This window comes from Anomalospiza imberbis, chromosome 3, assembly GCF_031753505.1.
Source record: "Anomalospiza imberbis isolate Cuckoo-Finch-1a 21T00152 chromosome 3, ASM3175350v1, whole genome shotgun sequence".
Taxonomy (NCBI): Eukaryota; Metazoa; Chordata; class Aves; order Passeriformes; family Viduidae; genus Anomalospiza; species Anomalospiza imberbis.
Window position 1 is genome coordinate 98951966 of NC_089683.1, and position 20776 is coordinate 98972741.

At 52.2% G+C, this 20776-nt stretch overlaps 1 protein-coding gene across 3 annotated transcripts in view; it reads right to left on the reverse strand.

The window, feature by feature from the left end:
* The window catches only part of PTK7 (protein tyrosine kinase 7 (inactive)), a 41763-nt gene that overhangs the window by 16213 nt on the left and 4774 nt on the right, over positions 1–20776 (reverse strand). The window contains exon 1 of one of the 3 annotated variants that reach the window (XM_068185981.1): positions 18661–18806. The exons of the other annotated variants lie outside the window; for them this stretch is intronic. Within the exon in view, the coding sequence (XP_068042082.1) occupies positions 18661–18709 (49 nt within the window). The 5' untranslated portion in view covers positions 18710–18806. Of the gene's footprint in view, positions 1–18660; positions 18807–20776 lie in introns of those variants that run through there. 3 annotated transcript variants of the gene reach the window in all.

The following is a 20776-nucleotide window of genomic DNA, read 5'->3' on the forward strand; positions in this document are numbered from 1 at the left end:
GGTCCTGCAAAACCAGCGCCAGCATGGAGCAGTCCCAAATGTGTGTGCTGGCAAACATCCGGCCTCTGCATATGCATGTGACACAAGCCACCCCTGGCTGGGAGAAAAAGAAACCCTCCACACATGTTTCTAGCCTAAAACTGTCTCAACTGTGGCTATGGAAAGCTTTTCAGGAAAGCTTCAGCCAGATTAGATAAACATGTTTGAAATGCAGGACACTTGAAAATAGCCAGTGGTGTGCTACCCAAGGGATACTTAATTGAAATGCAAAACCCTCCTGTTGAGGTAATAGATAAAGGTTAAGTGAATTGCGTAGGGAGGTTGAATTGGTACCTACAGGTCCCAGGGTATCATTCCCACACACCACAAAGCAAATCATCTGCAGGGAGGGGACATGGACTAGTAGGATGCACAAAGATGGAGAGAAGAGCAGGCTCAGATCCCATCCTGGCTCTGAGATCATCCTTCTGGCAAAGATCTGAGTGCAGGAACACAGCATCCTTCAGGCAGCAGTACCCCCTGCTCAAAACTAATTTCATTTTTTTAGGGAGGCAAATAACAGCTTCCCAGGAAAAACAGTGACACTAATAAATCTGCATTACCAGTCCTAGTTTCTAACAAGTGTATCTCAATTCACTTTTTTGTCTTGGGATGCCCCCAAGACTCAGCCACTGACAGACTCCAGCCTGAGCACATGCAGGAGCATTTCAGGGTGACAAATAAAATCAACAAAGCCATATCCAGGACAGACTTCTGAGCAGACCTATGAAGTCAGTCACTGCTGTCTAAAGCTCTGCAGAGTAAGTTTTCAATCTTATGGGATTGCCAGGAAGCAAAGAACTCTCCACAACTCTGGCAAAGGACACCCAGCCCCATGGTAGCCAATGCCCTCAAAGGCTGCCACAGCTTTAATGCAGTGATGTGGCAGCAGACTCAGCACGGACTGGGAATGTCTTTGGGACCATTCTCCAGAGCTAGAAGTGCTAGCTAGAATTCACTGTTTTAATGCCTCAGTGCCAGTTCCATAGGCTCACCTGGGGACACTCCAGCAGCCCAACACCATCTGGGTGCTGCAGAGCAACCATGCAAGCTGGGAGACCAGGCAGCACATCTCCTGCCCTGCTTGACAGGCCAGGCTGCCTACATCTTGAAACAATCTGAAAATCATGGTCTCCTTGCCTAACGACATCGCTTGGGAATGCAGCCTCAACCACAAAGCCTTCAGCTGCTGCACAGCCTCAGATTCCAGCTGAGTCCACAGTCACCTCTCTCACCTACAGCCTCGCTGGGGAAGCAACAGGCAAGGCAGCTGGAAGCACGATGCAGTGCTCCGCATCCCCAGCCCTGTGGGAGATCCATGCTTCCATCCACCCCAAACTGCCCACATCCAGGCATGCCCAACACACAGCTCCTGGGCACCAGCTCCTCTGAAATAAAAGAGCTCTGGACAAAGGACAGAAAGGGAGAAGGAGAGGATCCATTTCACTTTGTACCCAAGAGTTTACCAATCTCTGAGACACCACAGGATATGAGTAATCCCAAAGCTGCTTGCAACCAAACCAGGAACTAAAAGGATGGGAATGGGATTCAGGAGAGGGCTTTGTGCAAGTATAAGGTTTCCTGGTTTGGAAAGCAAGTCCAACACTGTGGTGCTTCTGCAGCTTGTAGCCCAGCCCCATTCTCCAGCCAGGCCCCAGGAGCATTATTCTACAGACTTGCTTCCAGGAGCACTTCAGCAAAATTCACCCTGGGTCAGCTCAGCCAGATGTGCAAGCCAATTTCTTTAATGCTCTGCACCTGGAACAGCAGTTTAGAGGAGCTGCAATTCATCTCAAGTGCCCAGGACAACAAAGCCCAGAGCACCCAAACTGCATCCATCCTTTCACCCCAAAAGGGAACCATCCTCTTCTTCCCTGCCAGCAGGAGGCCTCAGACCTACCCCAGCTATGGAGGGGGAAAACCTGGCTTAGAGGAGACAAAACTAAGACCCAGAAGTACCAGAATGTGATGGAAGCAGCCAGCTGCAAAAACTGGCCTAGCCAGCTGTTCTGGCAGAGAACATGACTGGCCAGCATCTGTCTGGCCTCTCAAAGCAGAGTGGACCTCACGTGCTCCCATGCCAGAGCAAGGAGCTCACAGCTGTCCCAGCTCCACCACGGAGCCAGCTCTTCCTGGGGCTGCACAACAAGTGTGCAAGTCTCAGACCTGAGGCAGAAGCAGAATGTATTTACACCACCAGCTCAGCACTGAAGGAGAGAGAGTGTAACACACTGCTAAACATTTGTTCCCGGTCCATCTTCATTCATAGTTAGCAAAGATGCCGTGTTCCCTGGGAAGGCACTGCTGCAGCACACAGCTGGGAAGCCTGGTCCCCATGGCTCCCCAAACCCTTTGCAGCACTGCAGGAGCACAGCAGTTCACTAAGGGCAGGCCCTGGGCCCCTTGCAGCAACTACACAGTGCGCTTTCCTGCAGAAAGGAGTCCAGGGATACAGCTGGGAGAGAGCAAGCTGACCTGGCCAGAGATGCCCTAGTCCCTACCACTAACTTGAGGTGAACACCAGGAGTAGCCTAAATCTATCCCCAGGCTGCAACAATTCAGATTCAGACTGAAAGACCAGGATTAAGAGACCTTTTCACCACTTTTTAACTCAGCTGCCAACTCTGGATGTGTCAGCTAACTAACAGACCTCAGCAAAGTGAGGTGGCAGTGACAGCTTTTAGCCTCCTCGGAATCCATTATCAATACACGACCACCCCACCATATCCACACTGTGACCTTTATGCTTCTGCCCCTGCCACTGCTCAGACCACTGAAGAAACAAAGCCTCTGCAATTTGTCCAGCAGCAATACAGGCTATTGCTCTTTGAGGAGAAACCACTAAGGAAAAGGAGGATTTGGATGAGCTAATGCACTCACTCTTACCTCGGTGCCACACTCGCTCCCAGCTCTGTAAACCTGTAACAAGGCAAGGCAGACACAGGCAGAGCTGCCACTGCATCCCTCAGCAGCATGTTTAGCTGCTGCTAACCCCAAGCAAAACCAACAAACCAGAACCACAGCTTGGAGGGTGACTTGGCTCCCTGCAAGCCCTGGGGCAGAGCTAGGGGCCACAAGAAAGACAGTCCCCAAAGGAAGAAGAGAGAAGAGACTAAGAAGCTCACACTCAGGTCCCATGTCCCAAACACAGGAATGATTTATTCTCTGAGAAAGACATCAGGCCACAGCAGAAGTGTGGTGTCAAAGGCAGCCATAGGCACATTTTCAGAAAAGACCATGACCTGTGCTCCATCCCAAGGCCACAAAAAGCAAAACAGAGATGGTGTTAGGGCTTGAGGTCCTGGCCTCTCACAGGTTTCAATATCACACTCCCAGAAAGCATTATCAAACAGGTCTTGTCTTTAGGAGCAACTTAAACATCATTGTCTGCAGGCAGCAATTCCTTCAGTTGCCAAGTCCTCGGGAATGGCTCCAGCACTTAGGCTTTGCTTTTAGTCACTCTTGGATCAAAGAGCAGCAAACTCTATGTTCAAGCCCTGGCTTGCTTCCAAAGGCTGGGCAATGAAATCACTGAGCTAGAGCATCCTGAGTTTGCTGGTCCAGAGGACTTGACAAGCCCTCTGTCAGAACAAGGCTCCACTGCCTTGCAGGCAGGTTTAACTCCTCATGTGCTGTGTGTGCACTGCTCAGCAGCAGCACAGCCCGTGCAGGCTTGGCAGCACTTCCTACAAGGGAGAAACACTCAAGACACTGAAGTGCTGCTAATGCTCTGGACTGCAACTCTCGCCTGATAGCCTTTCTTCCTGCTGCAGCCAGACACAGCTTGCACAGCCCCTCTGCCTACATGGAACGTAGGACCCATAAGGCTTGACATATCTCTCCTGCTCTCCCTCATCCCCATCCACAATTGTCCTAAGCTATTAGTAGCACTTTGCTTGCCTGCAGTGCCTGGGCTCCTTCCAACCCAGCCTTCACTGCAAACAGCCACATCTGCAGAGCAGCAAGCCAGCCCTCTCCAGACCAGGAGAGCCACAAAGAGCAGCAGGCAGTAAAACCACTCACCTGGCCTCCTGTCCTGTCCTCTCTGCCACCTCTGGATCGGCCGAGCACTTCGTACTTTGATCCCATCTTCTGCTCCCCATCCGCTGCAGCCCACAGGACACAGACTGCCACAGAGCAAGCAATGCACACCAGCATCTGCTCTTTGTCCCTGTGAGGCTCTCGGTGAGCACAGGGCCCCATACAGACCTCCCATTCATGTCTCCAGCAAGCCATGTGTTTCCTGGCACAGCTCATTATGAACACGCTCGTATAAAAGCAGATTTTTGGCATGCCAGAACAGGGAAGGACACATGGGTCAGCTTTTCCTCCCCTCCTGGTCACAAGCACAGAGCCAGCAGGCTCACTTGCACCAGCTGAAGCCATAGAAGCAAGCAAGGACAATCATGAATGCTCAGTAAACGTGAGCAACCCCTGCTGCCTCCTGGGCTGGCCCCTACAGCCACAAAAAGCAGCTGCTGGGAGCATGCCTGCTCCATACACAGCCTCTTCCACTGCTTAGCAGATACTGCAGGAACAGCAGCCAAGCCAAACACCCAGAGATATTTGCATCTCCAAATTATTTCCAGCCAGTGTGTTCCTCCATGCCAGAGGTTGCAGTCGAGAAAGCCTCTCAGATGGGTAGACTTGCAATAAACCACCAGGCCAGATGGAAATGGTTTGATTCAGGCAAGGAGCTCTGAACACAGCAAGCAGCACAACATCTGGAAAGTCTTTGGGCACTCATCATATAAGGTTTTTAAAACGACATCTTTTCCCACTCCAGTTAAAGTAAAATCAAAAACTCACTCTGCACCCAGGAAGCAATCATGGGCACAAAGCAGCACTTCCAAGAAATGCTCTAGAGTGGCTTTGGCTTCACGAGGCAGGAGAAATTGGACCAGTACCTAGGAGCTCCAGGTCATACTGTGGTGGATCTAGATGATTGGAAACTTGGGAAAGCATCATCTATTTGCCCCTATGATTGTATCACACACCTGGATCCACCAGCTGCGCTGTGAGAGTGTGGGTCTGCTCAGATGGCCACTGAACCTCGGCTTTTGTGGCAGTTCACTCCAGATTTGCAAGAGACATAATGCCTGCACACCACCACTGAGCTCACTCCAGGTGGCCCACAGCACCTCTCTCTACTGCTGTGTGGAACACAACCAAGCAAATATTGACCAACCAATTCTGCCCTTCAAACAAAAGCTTTAGAATGGGAAAAAAAACCCCACACCAAAACCAAACCAAAACAAACCCCAACAAACCAAAACAAAAAAAACAAAAAAAAAAAAAACAACAAAAAAAAACCCACTAAAAAACCACCAAAAAACCCACAAAAAAAAACCCAAATGAAACAAAAACAAAAGAGAAAAAAAAAAAAAAGAATGGGAAAAAGCAGCAACCACTTAGCTCAACTCCCATTAGCTTCCCAAAAACTGCTCAGAGAGGCTGCAAGCTCTGGGGTATCCCTACCCTTCCAGGCCCAGGATCCCATATATGGGAACAGCCAAGCCCAGTTTCTGAGCAGTTATCAGAAGAAAACAGAACAAAGCCACTGGTGTTTGAACAGTGAATCAATTGCTGGAGCAAATGCTAAGGCAGCACTGCCAGTGATGTGCTGGGGTACAGCTGGGACCTGGGAAGAGCTCACTGCCACACACAGCAGGGCAGCCTCTGCTGCACACAGCCCCATCCCAAGGCAGGCAGGTACTGCTCACAAATCTGTTGCAGGAGAAAAGGCCATTAGAACTGACAAAAAGGCTCAGCACCAGGACACTGAGCCCAGGAAACCAGCTGCAGACTCTTGACAGCTGCCAGCGCGTGTCAGGATAGCGAGGCTACCCTGGCACTGACCTCACTCACTTGCCCAGTTTAAACTAGTTTGGGGCTTCCCTGCCTCTGTTCCTCATCCTGCCCTTCCTATTTCCCCAGTTCAGACCCTCTGAATCCCAGTCCTCTCCCCAGCCACACATCCCACAGGCTTGCTTCTTCCAAGACCATCCCAAGCTCAGTTTCCTAACTCTGCCATAGGAGCTCCCTGCCTTCACCTTTATACCAGCAGTGAGCAGAGACTCTGCCTTCCTGTGTGCCCAGAGGCAGGCGGCAGCCAATCCAAAGCAGCAGACTGTCATGATACCCTCTGAAAGCAGGGACAGGTGGGTGGGGATGAGGGAAGAACTGGCTGCTACTCTGGCAATGAACAAGAACAGCCAACAGGTGTGCTACTCTGCAGCCACAGAGCAATGGGAGTATTTCGGGAGGTTCCTACTCATTCCCAAGCCAAGCAGGGCTGCTGTCAACCAACACCCCACTGCAGGCAGACCTGATCTTGTGGGACAGACAGCATGTAGCACAGTTTGTCTCCAGGGCTATGGGATTTGCTAGTGGTCCTTATGGAGAACATGTCTGGGCTGAACTGAGAGCTGAGCTTTGCACCACAGTTTCTCCCAACATTTCAGCACCTCGCTCAAACAGAAAAAAAAGCTGGAGCAAGAGAGAGAACTCCCCATGGTAGCCAAGCTTCTTGGCTCCCTGAAACTGCTGGGGCTGCTGAACCAGAACAACTGGCCTTGGAGCTGCAGGAGTTGCCTGTCTGCCCTGGGAGCACGTTGACACTGCTCCGAGCCATGTTCTGCTGCACCCATGCTCATGGCACCTGCTGCAAGAGGGGGCACGGGCATCTCCAGAGGACACTGCACCAGGGAAAGAATGCCATTCTTTCAGGTGACTGTGTGGTCCCAAGCCCCTAAGAGAAGTCCAGACACCCTGAGCAGCCAGCGCAGAGAACCAGCCCAAGCCATGAGTGCAGCACTGCAGTGGAGCTGGGAGAGGAACAGGGCAAAGATAGCAGCCAGATCACCACTTCTCCTGCCCAAACACTCAGGGCACAGCTAGTGCTGGCAGCACCACTTGGCCCCTGGCCCGTGGAAAAGGAAGCTTTGGCTGAGTAAGTTGGCCCATACCTGCTTGCTGGGCATCACAGGCAGTGGTGGCCATGGGACTCCCAGGCCAACATCTTCGTAGCAGATAAAAAGAGACAGAGGAACAAGTGAGACAGGAGGCCTCAAGCTCAGCACAGGAGCTGGCAATCCTGCTGGCTCAATGAAACCATCTTCAATGGGGCATCAGCCAAGGGCTTCTGAGCAGACATTGCCAGTTGCACTGCCAAGCCCCAGTGAGAAACACAAATGCTTCAAGGGCAACTCAGCACCACTGACAGACTTGCTGCACCCACCAGTCTTGCCAACCAACCCTGCCAGGTTTGCTCTGAGCCCTTGAGCAATTCCCTGCTTTCCTCACAAACACCTGATGTTTGCTGCTGGCAGGAGCCACAGTGATCTGAAGGCTAAGCTCTCTGGCCAGCACAGCAGAGGCACTGCACTCTTCTCCCACTAAAGGAAACACAGCAGAAAGATGCCAAGTGGAACCAGAATGAGCCACATGCTTCCTGTGCAGCAGCCTTGAACGATCATGCTTCCCGCACAATTTAAGCACGGGCCATGTGAAAATGAAAATGTCTTTATTAAGCAAAACTCCTGTTGGCAGAGGAGAGCCCAGGCAGTGTTGAACAGGCAGGAGGGTCCTGCCAGCCAGGAAGAGCTGTGGCAGGGCTGGCTCATCACTCTTTGCCCCAGGGCTGGAGGCAAGGCCCAGTGGCAGTGAGGCCTCATTGCTGCGCCCACAGGGTCAGTGTGGCTCACAGCTCATCCCACGGCAGCTGGGGCCAGCATCTCCAGGTATCATACCAGCTCTTGCCAATCCATCTTCACATCCTTGCACTCAGGCTGAGGGCCAAAGGCTGACGTTGTTCCTGCCATCCCAAGTCCAGCCAAGAGGGATTCCCCCACAAGAGCACTGTGCGTGTGTGGATGGAACGCCTGGCCAGGGCTCCGCGTTATTCCTGTTCCAGCTGAAACACCGTTCCAGATGACAGGAAAAACCAGAAGAAGCTCCATAAAACTGTCTGGCACTTCCCTTCAGCAAACAGGAGCCCCAGCCAGCCGCTGCAGAGAATGGAAGCTCAGGCTGTAAAGACAAAAGGACGTGGGGGTGGGGGTGGGAAGAGGCCAGAGCAAGGGAAGCAGAGCAAAGAGGAGCAGCATGCAAGCAAAGCCAGCTGCTTCAGCAACGCACCATCCACCATCGGAGACAGAGCTGCTGCTCAGAGCCAGCTCCTCTCCACGCAGCGAAGTCACCAAGGCTGCACTGGGCATGGAGCACTCCTGCCAGCAAGCCCTCCTTGCCCTCCCAGGACTGTTTGCTGGAGAACGAAGCTTATTTGCCACTGGAAGTGCCTGAGTGAGCTGTTTCTCTATGTGCTGCCACCAGAGCCACTGGAAGGAAGAAAACATCTCCAGTACCACCCAAACCTGTGCTTCCCTTTGGGTATGCTTCTCTGGACATCTTGCAAATCTTGCTTGCTCAGGGGGCCAAGTGAGAGGGTTACAGCCTTACCCAGCACACCCCAACACATGGCTCACCAGTAAACTCCACAAACATCCCAGAGCTACAGAGCAGAGCCAGCAGCTGTACGAGCGACGAAGGGACAGAAGTTGCAGTCAAAAATTCCCGTCTACACTACTGCAAATACCCTCTCCATTTTGCTGATAGCTCCATGTTTACACCATCTGTATGGACTTCAAGCCCACCCATAAGCAACTTGCTGGTCCCAAACAAGACTCTGCGAGCTGGGGACAAAGGGACAGCTGCACTTCTGAGCCTTGCGTGCAGGGAAACAGACAGGGAGCTTATTTATATCCCAAGCTCTGCTCTAGGATAAATATTTTAAATCTCTCTCCAGGTCATGTCAGTATATTTACAGCTAAGTTTCCCTTAGTTATATGCCTGTAGAGACTCAGATGGATTTGCCATGAAGATCCAGCTGGCCAAGCTTTCCAGACAGCTTACAGCTCATGGGAGAAATGGTTCATCCAGTGCCATGGTCTTGAAAACTACACCCATGCTCTGGCAACTGCTGCAGGGATTCAGTTGTCTACTCCTTCCTGCTGCTGCCTTTGTATAGCCCACCCACAAGCATGCACCCAGCCACTCTGCCTTCCCAGGAACAAGGAGAAGTCATGGAGGCTGGGAAATGCCTACAACACTAGATCAGGGCAATCCTGCTGCTGGGCTCCCCATAGAACACAGCTGCCTTGTGGGTCTCGCTCAAGGTGAAACTCTGGAGCATCCTGCTTCACCATTTGCTTTACCAAAGGTAAAAACCTGCTTGTTCCCCTCCTACAGGAAGGAAAGAAGCTCCCAGGAGAGGCAATCACTTTTCCTAGCAGCCACCACAGTGCTGCAAAGTAAAAATTGCTGTGAAAAGGCACTGAGGAGGTAACTGAAATAGGCCTCACTCCATTACCTGCATTGGTGCCTCTTTTATTTATATGGGCTCTGCAAGGTTGGGTTTTGACCTCTGGCTGCCTCTGAAGCTTCAGGAGCATGGACTGGCTGCCCAGGGCTTCCTGCTGGCTTCATGGGATTTCTGTGCCAACCATCACGAGTGTTTCAGGAACACTCGTTCATAAACACTGCCCACTGTGCACTGCACATCCATTTTCCATCTGTGTGGCACTGGCTTCTTTCTGGCTAGAAAGCACCATCCACAACTCCCCATAGCTGCCTCCAGCTATGTCCTACAGGTCTGCAGATTTCTCCTAGATCCTCCTCTTTTCATTGCTAGAAAGCTGAAGATCAGCCCCATTTCACAGTCATCATTTACAACTGTGCAGGGAAGCGCTGTTGTCCAGGACTTACCTCCTGGGAAAACATCACCAGGGAGGCTGGACCTGCAGTATCACCTCTGAAAGCAAAGAGGGCACAGAAAAGAACAGTTCTTTGTTTATTTTCATTGAAGCCATTTATGAATCTATATTAAAAGCCACAAAAATAGGAAAGCAGATGGAGAAGCTAATATTTATTCTGCTTATGCAATATTAATTAAGAGGTAGCGTCTCTATGAGACATAGCTACATTATCTCAGCTAAAAATGGAAAAAAGTCCCTGAGTGGAAAGACTATGCAGCAGGGCACTTTCTGGAATATTTTACAAATCAATAACTAGGCGGAACGTTTGCTACAGATAAATCTAATGCAAAGTCCTCACGTCAAATTAAAGCCTGGCTATAACAGTCTCACTGAGACAGAAATTCATACTAACCAGATCTCCTTGAAAAGTAAGTGCTTTACTCCATTGCAGCAGAAAAGCTGATTTCCAATACATCTGGAGAACAAATAGTTCTTACTGGACAGTCACAAATCCACCAGTACAAAGAGTACCTGGACACCCTAAGCAACCAAATGCCAAGGAAGCACACAAACAGTGGCAACAGACACTCAACAACCAGAGCACAAAGCTGTGCTGAGATACCTGCAGGTCCCTGGCTGCTCAGTGTGGCCACTCAGCAACCCAGGTATAATGGATTGCTCCATCAAACCCATGGCAGATCTTTGTCTGCAGGAATGCATCTCCAGCCAGAGAGGCAGGCCAAAATCCCAGCAAGGCCACAGAAACAAAACATGATGGAGAAGGACGTCCAGGATGACAGTCTTTTGTTATTTCCGTGCCAAAATGCTAACCATTCACATTAATGCTTTCTGCTGCAGGACACACGGCTTTGAGACTTTTCTTCAGCTGAGAAGAAGAATCCTTATCCAGAAAGTCTCCTGATTTTCAAGGACCACCTGAACATCTCAGCAGCCCTGCCCCAGCTCTGCTCTAACTTCTCATCACCTGCTGTGAACTGGAGTCTAGGTTCAAGGAGACAAAGGCAATCTCAAGATGGCAGGAGGAAGCCACAGCCACACCTGGGAAAACAGCAGTGCCCAGAGGCAGGCACTGGAGAGAAACCAAGCAACAGCAAAGTCTGAGAAGGGGGCGTGTGGCGTGCCATGGCAGGTCTGGATACAGAGGAGGAATCAGGAACGGGTGGAGATAGGAGGCACAACTGGAAAAGGAACAGTTGCACTTGAGCCAGAAAAAGGCAGCACGACAGAGACAGGACAGGGGCAGGAGGGTCAGTGCTGGCAAGGGCCCAGCAAGTAGCTCCTCCACTTACACATCAGAAGGTTGCAAGAACACACACAACATGCAGGGAGAGCCAGCAGGAGTTAACTCAGAAGGGGAAAAAAAAAATCAGATGTGTTGCCTTTGTTGCTCAGCTTTTGCTTGGAATATGGTGGACAAAGAACTGCTTGAATCTAGTTGGAGGAAAGAATGATCACAGAACAAGCTCTCACTGCTACAGAAGGAGTCTCAGCCCAGGGACTGGCCAGTCCCATAGCACCTGCCAGCTGCTCAGATGTGTGCCAGGCTCATGGTGTTTACAGCAGGCCATATGGATGGATAGGAACAAAGAACATCAAGTAACTCATGAGAACCTTTGGGGTTTTTTTGTCCAAGACAATTTGTACAATTCTTGCAACTGCTGAAAGAGACTTTTGGTGTTGGTCCCTCTGCAAAGGCAACTGCATAGCTCAGCAGCACAAACCCATCTATGCTCCCATGAATGGTTAGGGAGAACTGGATGCACTGCCCTTTGTGGCACCCTACAAGACTGTCTGGCTTTATTCTCTCTGGTCTTGTCTTTGCTAGGAAAGAAAAAATCCATAATATTTTCTCCAATGAATGCTTCCCAGCAATCCAGGCACTGCCAGCGACCTCAACAGACCCAGCAGCATGGAGCAGCTCCGTGCCACAGGAGTGCCAGGCTGCCCCAGCAGAGCCAGGACACACACCAAGGCACGCTGCAGTGGAGCAATAAAGGCACTTGCAAGCAGCAGCTTGTCCTGCCCTTAACCATTTGGACAGCCACAGTATGGTTTGAATCAAAGGCTTCCTTTGTGCTTCCAAAGAAGCCAATGAGCAACTGCAAGGAGGAGAGCATTTATAGCAGGTCTTAAGCAATACCGTGCCTATCTTGTGCCAGCATCACTCTCAGAAAGGACAGCCCCCTCAGAGCAGAGCTGCCCAGAGGCACACAAGCCTCTCCTCTGCAACCAGAATGGGACTTGGCCTTCACATGCCATGGCTCTGGGGACAGACCCGTCTGCCTTTCTTCTGGAGTGCCGGAGGACAGAGCCAACCTGCCGGTCTGCCCAAATTGACAGAAGGAGGGTGCAGTCTTGGCTGCTCTTCAGGGTGGCCGGAGCTGCATCAAAATGTAAAATCCTGCTGCTGGGACAAACTTCATTTCATAACAGCATCACAGGAGAGGAAAAGTTACAAAGCCTTTTATCTTAGAGCTACAAACATCTTGGGTATTAGCACCAAGGTCTGAACACAGCGCTCACAGACACTGCTGTCTTACAGGACAGAAGTCAGCTAGGAACTGAACACAGGTCAACCAGGGGCTGAAATACAAAGAGCTTTGTAATCCTCACTCACTTAAACCCCAGCCCCTTTCCACACCGGGTCCCAGCACAGACACCCCAGCAATGACAACCCTACGTCATTGCTTTCTCCCAGCATACAACACCTTGTTTTCCAGAGAAGGAAGGTTCATGCCCTGAAATCAAATGTGTCACACCACCTTCCAGACAGGAATCTGCTCGTATCAGTTTTCTTCATTCATCATCCCACACAATACAACCATCAATCCAAGCCATCCCAACCTCCCAGAGGTGCAGACCACCTGACAGTGGTGGATTCAATTCATGCACGCTCAGGGGCCCTGTGCACGCTCCAGTTCACAGGTGCCAAAATCCCTGCCTGCTCCATTCAAGTCAGACAGTTTGACAAGGACGAGACACACCACTGGTATCCCATTAGCAAGCACCATCTCACAGGAGGAATCATCACCTAAAACCAGCCATGCCTCTTCTCCTGGCACACAACCTGTGCAGGGAGACAGGAGTTCACGAGTGCTCCTCACTGTTCATCCCAAATTCCGCAGTTGGACTCAGACGGTTTTCAGTCTGCTCTTGGTGGCACCTGAACACCTCAGCACTCATCTGGTCACTACCAGGAGAAATATTTTAATTACAACACAGGCCTTGCCCGGATGGCACTTACAATTCTTAAGGATTAGAATGCATTCTCAAATGAGTCCCTTGCAGAACTATTTCAGAAAGTCAAAATCAGAGAATAGAGGATGGATTCTTGAAAGCTGATCAAATAAAAGGAGCAGCCCCAGGCAGTAACAGTCTGTAAAATAGCGCCCACCCATCAACTTTCCCAAACTGCTAAGACAAGCAAGCTTGGGAAAAGTCAGAGCTGAGCAGGCACACCAAAACTGCTCATCCCAGGCACACAGATCAGGCTTTCAGAAACTTGCAAACCACCCTGAAGTGCTCCCCCCTTGCCACTCTCTTTGCTGATCAAATAGCGTGTATTAGTCATCTCTCAAAGCAGAGGTAAGCAGTCTATTCTGTGACCAGACAGAGACTGCTTCCCTGAGAAAGACAAGGCTTAAGTTAAGACTAGAAGTACTGTATAGGTCAGTCTTTTAAGCTCAGGAAAAACATTTCTGTATTAAGTTTAAAAAAGAGCTGGCAAGAGTGAGAAACTGAGCCGAAGCAGCAGTCAATGAAAAGCACATGCGCTGCAGACCTGGCTGCCAACACAAATTGATGCTTTGAAACAAAGACCACTTGTGTTTTAGCTTAAAGGTCTTCCACAGCTACTCATCAAGAGCTGCACAGATTAAAAGGAGACACAGGTAAACATAGAACAGTGCTTACTGCCAACTATTTCCCTGGAACAAAGGAATGACCAGAAATGGAGACCTTGCCTTGACTGGGTGGCATGGGTTCATCCTCACTGTGTTGTCCTGTGCCAAATAAGGGAGAGACAATAGGAAATGCTGGACAAACCTATTCAGCCTCTAAGCAGCACCTGGATCCAGAGCCTGAACCTGGAGAGCTGCAGTTGCTTAAAACACTGAATATGCCTCCCACCTCAAGAGCCTACAGGAGCTTTGCTACAATCAGCCTTCACTCTTCTTCACCCATTTCCAGAAGAGACTCTGAACAACTGTTCTTCGTGTTCCTCCCTCCCTGAGACTACAGACACCGGTGTGCCTCCTGCAAAGCAAGATTCTGGTCTAGCTCCCAAACCAACCTACATCCACATGCCTTGCAAGACTCTTTTCCTTCCTGCTTGCACAGTGATATATTCAGAAGGCACAGGAAGACTGAAACAGGAGATGGTCTTCTCCACAAAGATGATCCTTCCTTCAGTCTGGTCCTTTTTTAGGCACATCAGCTGTGCACTCTAAACCAAATGGCAAAGTCAACAGCTCCCATTGCAATGCAAAGGTGGATTTGCTGGTCCTGTGTGACTTCAGAGGTGACTTGATACTTCTCCTTCCTGTAACACCGAAGAGCAGTGCAGGAAAACAGTCACTGTGATAGGCAAGAAAAAGGAGAAAGCTGACAGCTCATCAACACATCACAGCAGATCCTGACAGGGTCTGGTAGGATGAAGAAGGTGGAAGTGCAGGCCTCTGAACACACATCCTCCAGAATCAAACACACATCCTCCAGAATCAAATATCTGTGTGCTTGCTTCCATATGCTGTGGTTCAGCAGTGTCAGCATTTGGAAGCAAGCAAAAAGTTTCTAGAAGACCCCAGCGCCCCTCACCTCACTAGCAACTCCCTCTGAACAACCTCCATAAAAACCAGAGCCCAATGTTTCTGAACTGCTGAAAGCTCACATGACATCAGGAAAAAGACATGAACCATGTGCAGAGCCTCCAAACCATGACAAAGGCCAGGGAATGGTCACTGCTCTAGCAGCAGCCACATGAAAAGACTGAAAACCTGCAGCATCTCCACCCTTTCCTCATCAGGTCTCCCCCAGAGAACAAATCCTCCTGTGTCCAGCAGTGTGATTGCTTTTTTCAGGCAAGGCAGCACACAAGGTATGCTACAGGCACAGCACAGCCCTTTAACCCCTCTGTGCAATACAACATCTGTTCTTTCAACAGACTAAAAGTATTTTTAAGTAGCTCTGGGATGCCAGAGCTCCCAATATCTTCCAGGCAAGGAGCAAGACATGGAATCAGGCCACCCACCTTGGCACCTCTGCCATGCTGAAACACACTGAGCCCAGGAAACAACATGTTACCAACTGTCAAATTATCATTTCTCCATCTCTCTTCCTCCTCTTCTCACAGACACAGTTGATTTTTATAAAGGCAGAAGACACTACAGTTGCCCTTCTCCCACCTCAGACATTATCAGCCTTCTCCAGCAGGTACTGCCATGCCAAAGGTGGGGCTGCTTCTTTCCCTTACACAGCAAAATCCACTGTGCTGGTTCGCAGCCTTTGCAAACCCCACCAAACCCAAAGCCAACACTCTGTGCATCTTAAACCTCATCAAGAAGAATGTTCCTGTGCATCTGCCAAGCATCTTGCTAGTCTCGTTGCCCTCCAGGCCTCCAAAGAGCTGCCTGTCCCAGCCCCTGAGACCAACACTGTATTGTTAGGAGAATGAGAACTGCTCCTTGGGGTCTGGACAAACAATTGCATGTCCTCCAATCTCAGGGGAATTTCCCTTCGAACACCACAGCGGCAACTGCCTTCACAAAGAGCACGTTTGTACCCAGGTCTGTCCACTTCTAAATAAGCATTTGTTCCAAGTTCCAAAATATCAAAAGCAGTGGAAACACCCACTGCTAATGTGAAATATTTTGCATTCCAGGCCTGAGAGGTATGCTTGAAAATGTTCAGAGAGGAAAGAGTGTTTATTCACTGCAAAGAGGTGCACTAGGTCCTGCTATTTACTTTAGTCCACGTGTGCTTGCTGGAATACAGCTTTGATCTTTTCAACTTAAATAGCAGATGAATTGAAATGAACGCAAGAAAAATATTAGTGTAAAGATCCTCTAGTAAATACCTGTAACCAGACCTCACAGCCTTCACATCTTTTTGAAGTGCCTTATCACTTACAGCCAAACTAGCCCTTATGTTCTTGTCCACTGCCTCAAGGTGAGGCTCTTCTCTTGCTACTCTTTCCTACCTTCTTCCCTCCATTCCCTCTGGGCTCCATGGCCTTTAGAGGAAGTGCAACCTGCCTTCCCTGCCTATCTGCTTGGCTGCAGTACGAACCAACCTTTGGCCAAACAAGGTGAGACCCACCATCTGAGCAATTAGCAGATGTGAGCTGCCATTCCCTAACCTCCCTTGAACAAGAGGGATTCAGCAGTCTGGGAGGAAACATGCTCCCAATCAGCAAAAACATGCATCACCCAGCACGCAACTAAACACAGGTGCTTGCTGCAGTTTAAACATCTGCCCATCTGCCTTTAGAAGATGGTCTCATTCCAGGTCAATTAAGAGCTCAGAACACATCTTTAGGGGATCTTTAAACACGACAGCCCCCTGACCAGTGCCAGTTCCCAGTGGTTCTGGAGCCCACTGTGCAAAGAACTGCCTATGGCCACGACTATGGAGTTGCCATGCCTTTGAAGCTCCTGCCACTTGGAGGTTCCAGCCTGCCCAGAACATTGTCTGAACAAAGCCAAATCCCAAGGGGGATCAGATCATTCCTGTTTTCATAAATTTTCTTCTTTAAGACCAGGCTTGCTAGGAAGCATGAGAAGCACACAGCTCAACACAGGACATGGAGGCATTTCCAGAACAAAATAGACCTTCTGGTTTGGTTTTTTTTTTTTTTTCCTTTAAAGGAAAGTTGACTCAGCAAATATTTCCTCTTCTAGCATTTCAACCACATGTTCCAGCCGAAGTCAGCACACATCTGGCATGCTACAGTGCCACTGCCAGAAAGATCACAGCTTCACTGAACAATGAAGTGGAGGAAGAGGGAGAACCAGTTCAGGTACCGAGCACTTCTGGAACACATACATGGCAAAGGACCTGCGTGGTCCTTTGCGTGGAGCCATGGATACTCCACACCTCCCAGGTCTTTCTCCAGTGCTCTTTCCAAACTCCATCCACAGGCAGAGAGACAATGCCCTGCAGCCTACATAACTTACCACCAGCCTGTAAAAGCTAGACATCAAACTGCACTTTTTGGCTACACTGATGGCGCCCGAGATTTTTTAGTGTCTGCAAGCTGGACAGCTGCATGTTGCCCGCAGTGCTGTAAGATGTGATCCTGCTCAGAGAGAAACAAGGCAGAGCGTACGTGATTGGAGCAGTACAGAGACTCCAGCAACTGCAGAGTGGCAGGAAAGGCAGCACACAGGCCTCACAGGCAGGTTTGCACATCCCAGCTGCCAGTGGTGACCTCCTGGCACGTAGGTGAATGCTGTGGCAGATCCAAAGGGCCCCACGACTTCAAACCAGAGCCCAAGTTAAGCACACACTCCCCCGCCAGAAACAGCCTTCCCAGAAGGCTGCCAAGGCGGATGGCAATCACGGTGCTAATCAGCTAAGTAAGTGCTGCTTTTCGTGCTTATCAGCTGTAAATTGGACAATACTTGCCTCCTGGCAGCAGGGCTCAGCCACTGCTCCAGATATGGACTGGCAGCAGCGATGTAGATATCCTTCCCTCAGAGGCAGTATTCCACCCAGGTGCTAAGCTAACATTGCTTTTGATTTTATAGCAGAAACGGCAAAGCAAACTCTGCAACTGTGCACGGTGAGACAGAAGGGACTGCAAACAGCTACTGCCAGGGCTCCTAAGTGAAATAACGAGGTGATGTGGCACGGGGCAGCCGTGGGACACTTCAAAGCCGGGCTGGAAGACAGCTCACAGCCCCTGTGGCTCTCATGCACAGCCAAGACCTTGGGCTCCTCAGAGAAGGAAATTGGTGCTGGGAGGTCAGTGGGGAGAAACGCCACGGAGCAGAGCGAGAGAAGGAGAGCTGAACACTGTGAAAAGCAGCAGCCAGGAAAATCAAGGGGCCGTGGAGCTCGAACGGGCAGGAAGGGTGGCACGGGGGGCGGGGCAGAGGGCTCTTCCAGATGCGCTCAGCAAGGGACAAAAACCCCTCAGCGGCCGGGAGGTCAATCTCCACGGGTGGCACCTCACCGCGCGCCCACTGTTTTTCCTCCGGGTTCTGATCTGAACAGAATTCATAGGAAAAACCACGCGATGCTCCGCGCAGCCTTCCCGGTGTCAACCCTGCCCACGGGGCCGGAGGGGCGCGGGTCGGAGCCAAGCCCCGCTCAAGGGGTCCCCGGGAGCCCTCCTCGGAGCGCGCTGCTCCGGGGGCGCCCGTTCGCCGTCTCCCAGACGGCAAATGTCTGGCGTATTTGCATCCCTGTGGATTTCGGCATGACGCTCCCCCTTCGAAACGGGCGAGCCGGCGCACGCCGGGCAAGGAGAGCCGGGCGAGGCGCCCCGGCGGCTCCCGCAGCACAGCGGGGCTGCGCGGGGCGGGGGCGCGGCCGGCCCGGGGGGAGAACAGATGGGGCCTCACGCAGCCCCTGCTCCGCGCCCGAGCCCGGCGGGACGAGCGGGCCCCATCGCCGCCGGGCTTACGGGAAGCCGGGGGGGAGCGGACCACCGGAGGCTCGGCCCCGGACACGGCGGCATCACCTTCACCCCCGGGGCCCGCCGTGGACCCCCGCCCGCCGGCCCCAGCGCGGCCCAGCCATGGACTCGAGGGGAGGCGCGAAGCTCCGCCGCCCCCGCCCCGCCGCCGGGACCCGCATTCCCTGCGCGGGGGAGGCTGCGGTGGCTGTCCCGGCCCGCACTCACCCAGCACCAGCAGTGCCCGCACCGCCGCCATCCTCCGCACCGCCGCCATCCCCCGCGCCGGTCAGCGTGCCCGCCGGACCCCAGCCATGCCGCCGCCGCCCCGCCCGCCGCCGCCGGGAGGGGTTCCGGAGGAGGGGCGGCCACCGGAAACCGGGCGGGGTCGGGAGGAGCGGGGTCCCCCGGGCAGCGCCCGGCTCGGCCCCCCGTGCCTCCGTCGCGGTGCTCGAAGCTCGGGGCTCGCTGGCGCCATCCCCCGCAGAGCCCCGCCGGCACGGGGGGGCGGGGAAGGTCGCGCCGGGCTCCTGCGAACGCCCCCTGCTCCTGCCAGCGCCCCCGGAGTGCCCCGAGCAGCGAGGAGGCGATGCAGTTCCCCTCCCGCCCAGGGGCTCCTTGTAGCCGGACCGTTTGTTAAACTGATGGCAGAAGATCCCGGTCTGTACCGCTGTGAACGACCCTGTGAAGGTAGCGAGGAGCCAGGAGCTTTGCACCCTGCTATGGGCAGAGGGCTGGACATACAGTCCCAAGGCACAGCACGCTGCCTGCTCCTGGCTGCTCCTCTGCAGGACCCAAGCTGAGGCACAGCAGCAAGAGCTGGTCTGGCCATCTGCATGGCCCAGACTGGAGCCTCTCTGCCCGACCCAGTGCCTCTGGTGGAACCTGCTGCAGCCCTGCACCACCGGCTCTGGCAGTTGTCACTCTGAACACCAGCTTTCCAGCCGGTTTGTTGAGCCTCCAAAATACAGGTTTTGGTACTGTGTGGAAGACTCGCCATCAGACATGGCCCTGAGCACTGCTGGATCCGTCACAGAGGATGCTGGAGCCTTTACTCAGCAAAACCTGTGCTACAGGATTGGAGCGTGCTTGCTGCCCTGTGCGGCAGCGCCAGCCTGGTGCTGCATCAGAAGCCCCTGCTATTACCACGTCCTGGGAGACCACAAAGCTGCTCCCACAGGGCATGCAGCTGTGGAACGTTGCCAGTAACCACAGACCAGTCCCCTCTCACAGGAAAGCCACCACCTCCTGCCACCAAAAGATGTTCTGGTTTTGGTTGGGGACCAAGCAGCCTCAGAGGAAGTGATAGCCTATTCAACACCCTCTAGAAAGGAAGTTTTACTTCCACCTGCAAGCTCAGGGCAAGCAAAGCAGCTGATAAGGGTCTCTGTCCCACACACACCGGCAGACTTTACTCTCCCAGTGATACTGAGCCACCCAACCCCAGCTTCAGGGAATTGCTTCTCTTTCTCCAGGAGGGAAAGTGAGCTAAGCACTGCTGATCCATTCTCTGAGGAGCGCTTGCCACATTAGCCCTCAGTGCTGTAGGCTGTGATGGCATCTCCTGGGTCCATATTGCCTTTAGTGCCCCAGGAACAAGAACTGTACCACAAGGTGGCCAGGAAAACACTGTCTGCCCTTGCTGTGCTTACCCAGACTCTGCCTCAACCTCCCTTGCAGAGAATGGTGTATCATGCTCAGCCCCACTCTCCCCACAGCCACAGGCTGGGCATCCAGGCTCCCCACAGCCAGAGGGCAAGCCAGCCTGGAGGGGACAGTAAGCAGCACCTGACTGGAGAAAGGAGTGGCAGAAAACAACTGCGTTGTTGGGCAGTGAGACCACAGAGGGGGCCAGGCCTTCCAGCCATTCCTACCCCCTAGCTGCAGCGTAGGGACAAAGGGCCAGAGCTGGAGTTTGAGCAACAGTGGCAGACAGCAAGGCATACAGCATAACAAAACTCATTGGGAACTCTGTCGGAAGCAGTTAAAAGTCTCTCCACAGCAAGCCTGTTAAGCACATCCCTGCAGGAGTGCACCAGATTCTGCAGCCAGCCAGCATGATGTGCAGTTGCATTTGAAGTCTCACCCCCAAAGATCAGGTGCCCATGTGGAGTACAGCCAAAGTATCCAACTTCTGCACCAGGGAAAAATGAGGCAGACCCCATCCAACAGACAAGCCACCTTACCTGCAGGGGAGTCTGCCCACAGTTCTTGCAGCAGCAACAGAAGCAGCCTGTGCAGTAATGCAGAGGGTATGCTTGGCTGAACCTGGAAGCTGTAACCTGGGCTAATTAGAGCCACAGCTTTGCAGCCTGGAGCATCTCCAGAGAGGAGACAGCAAGGC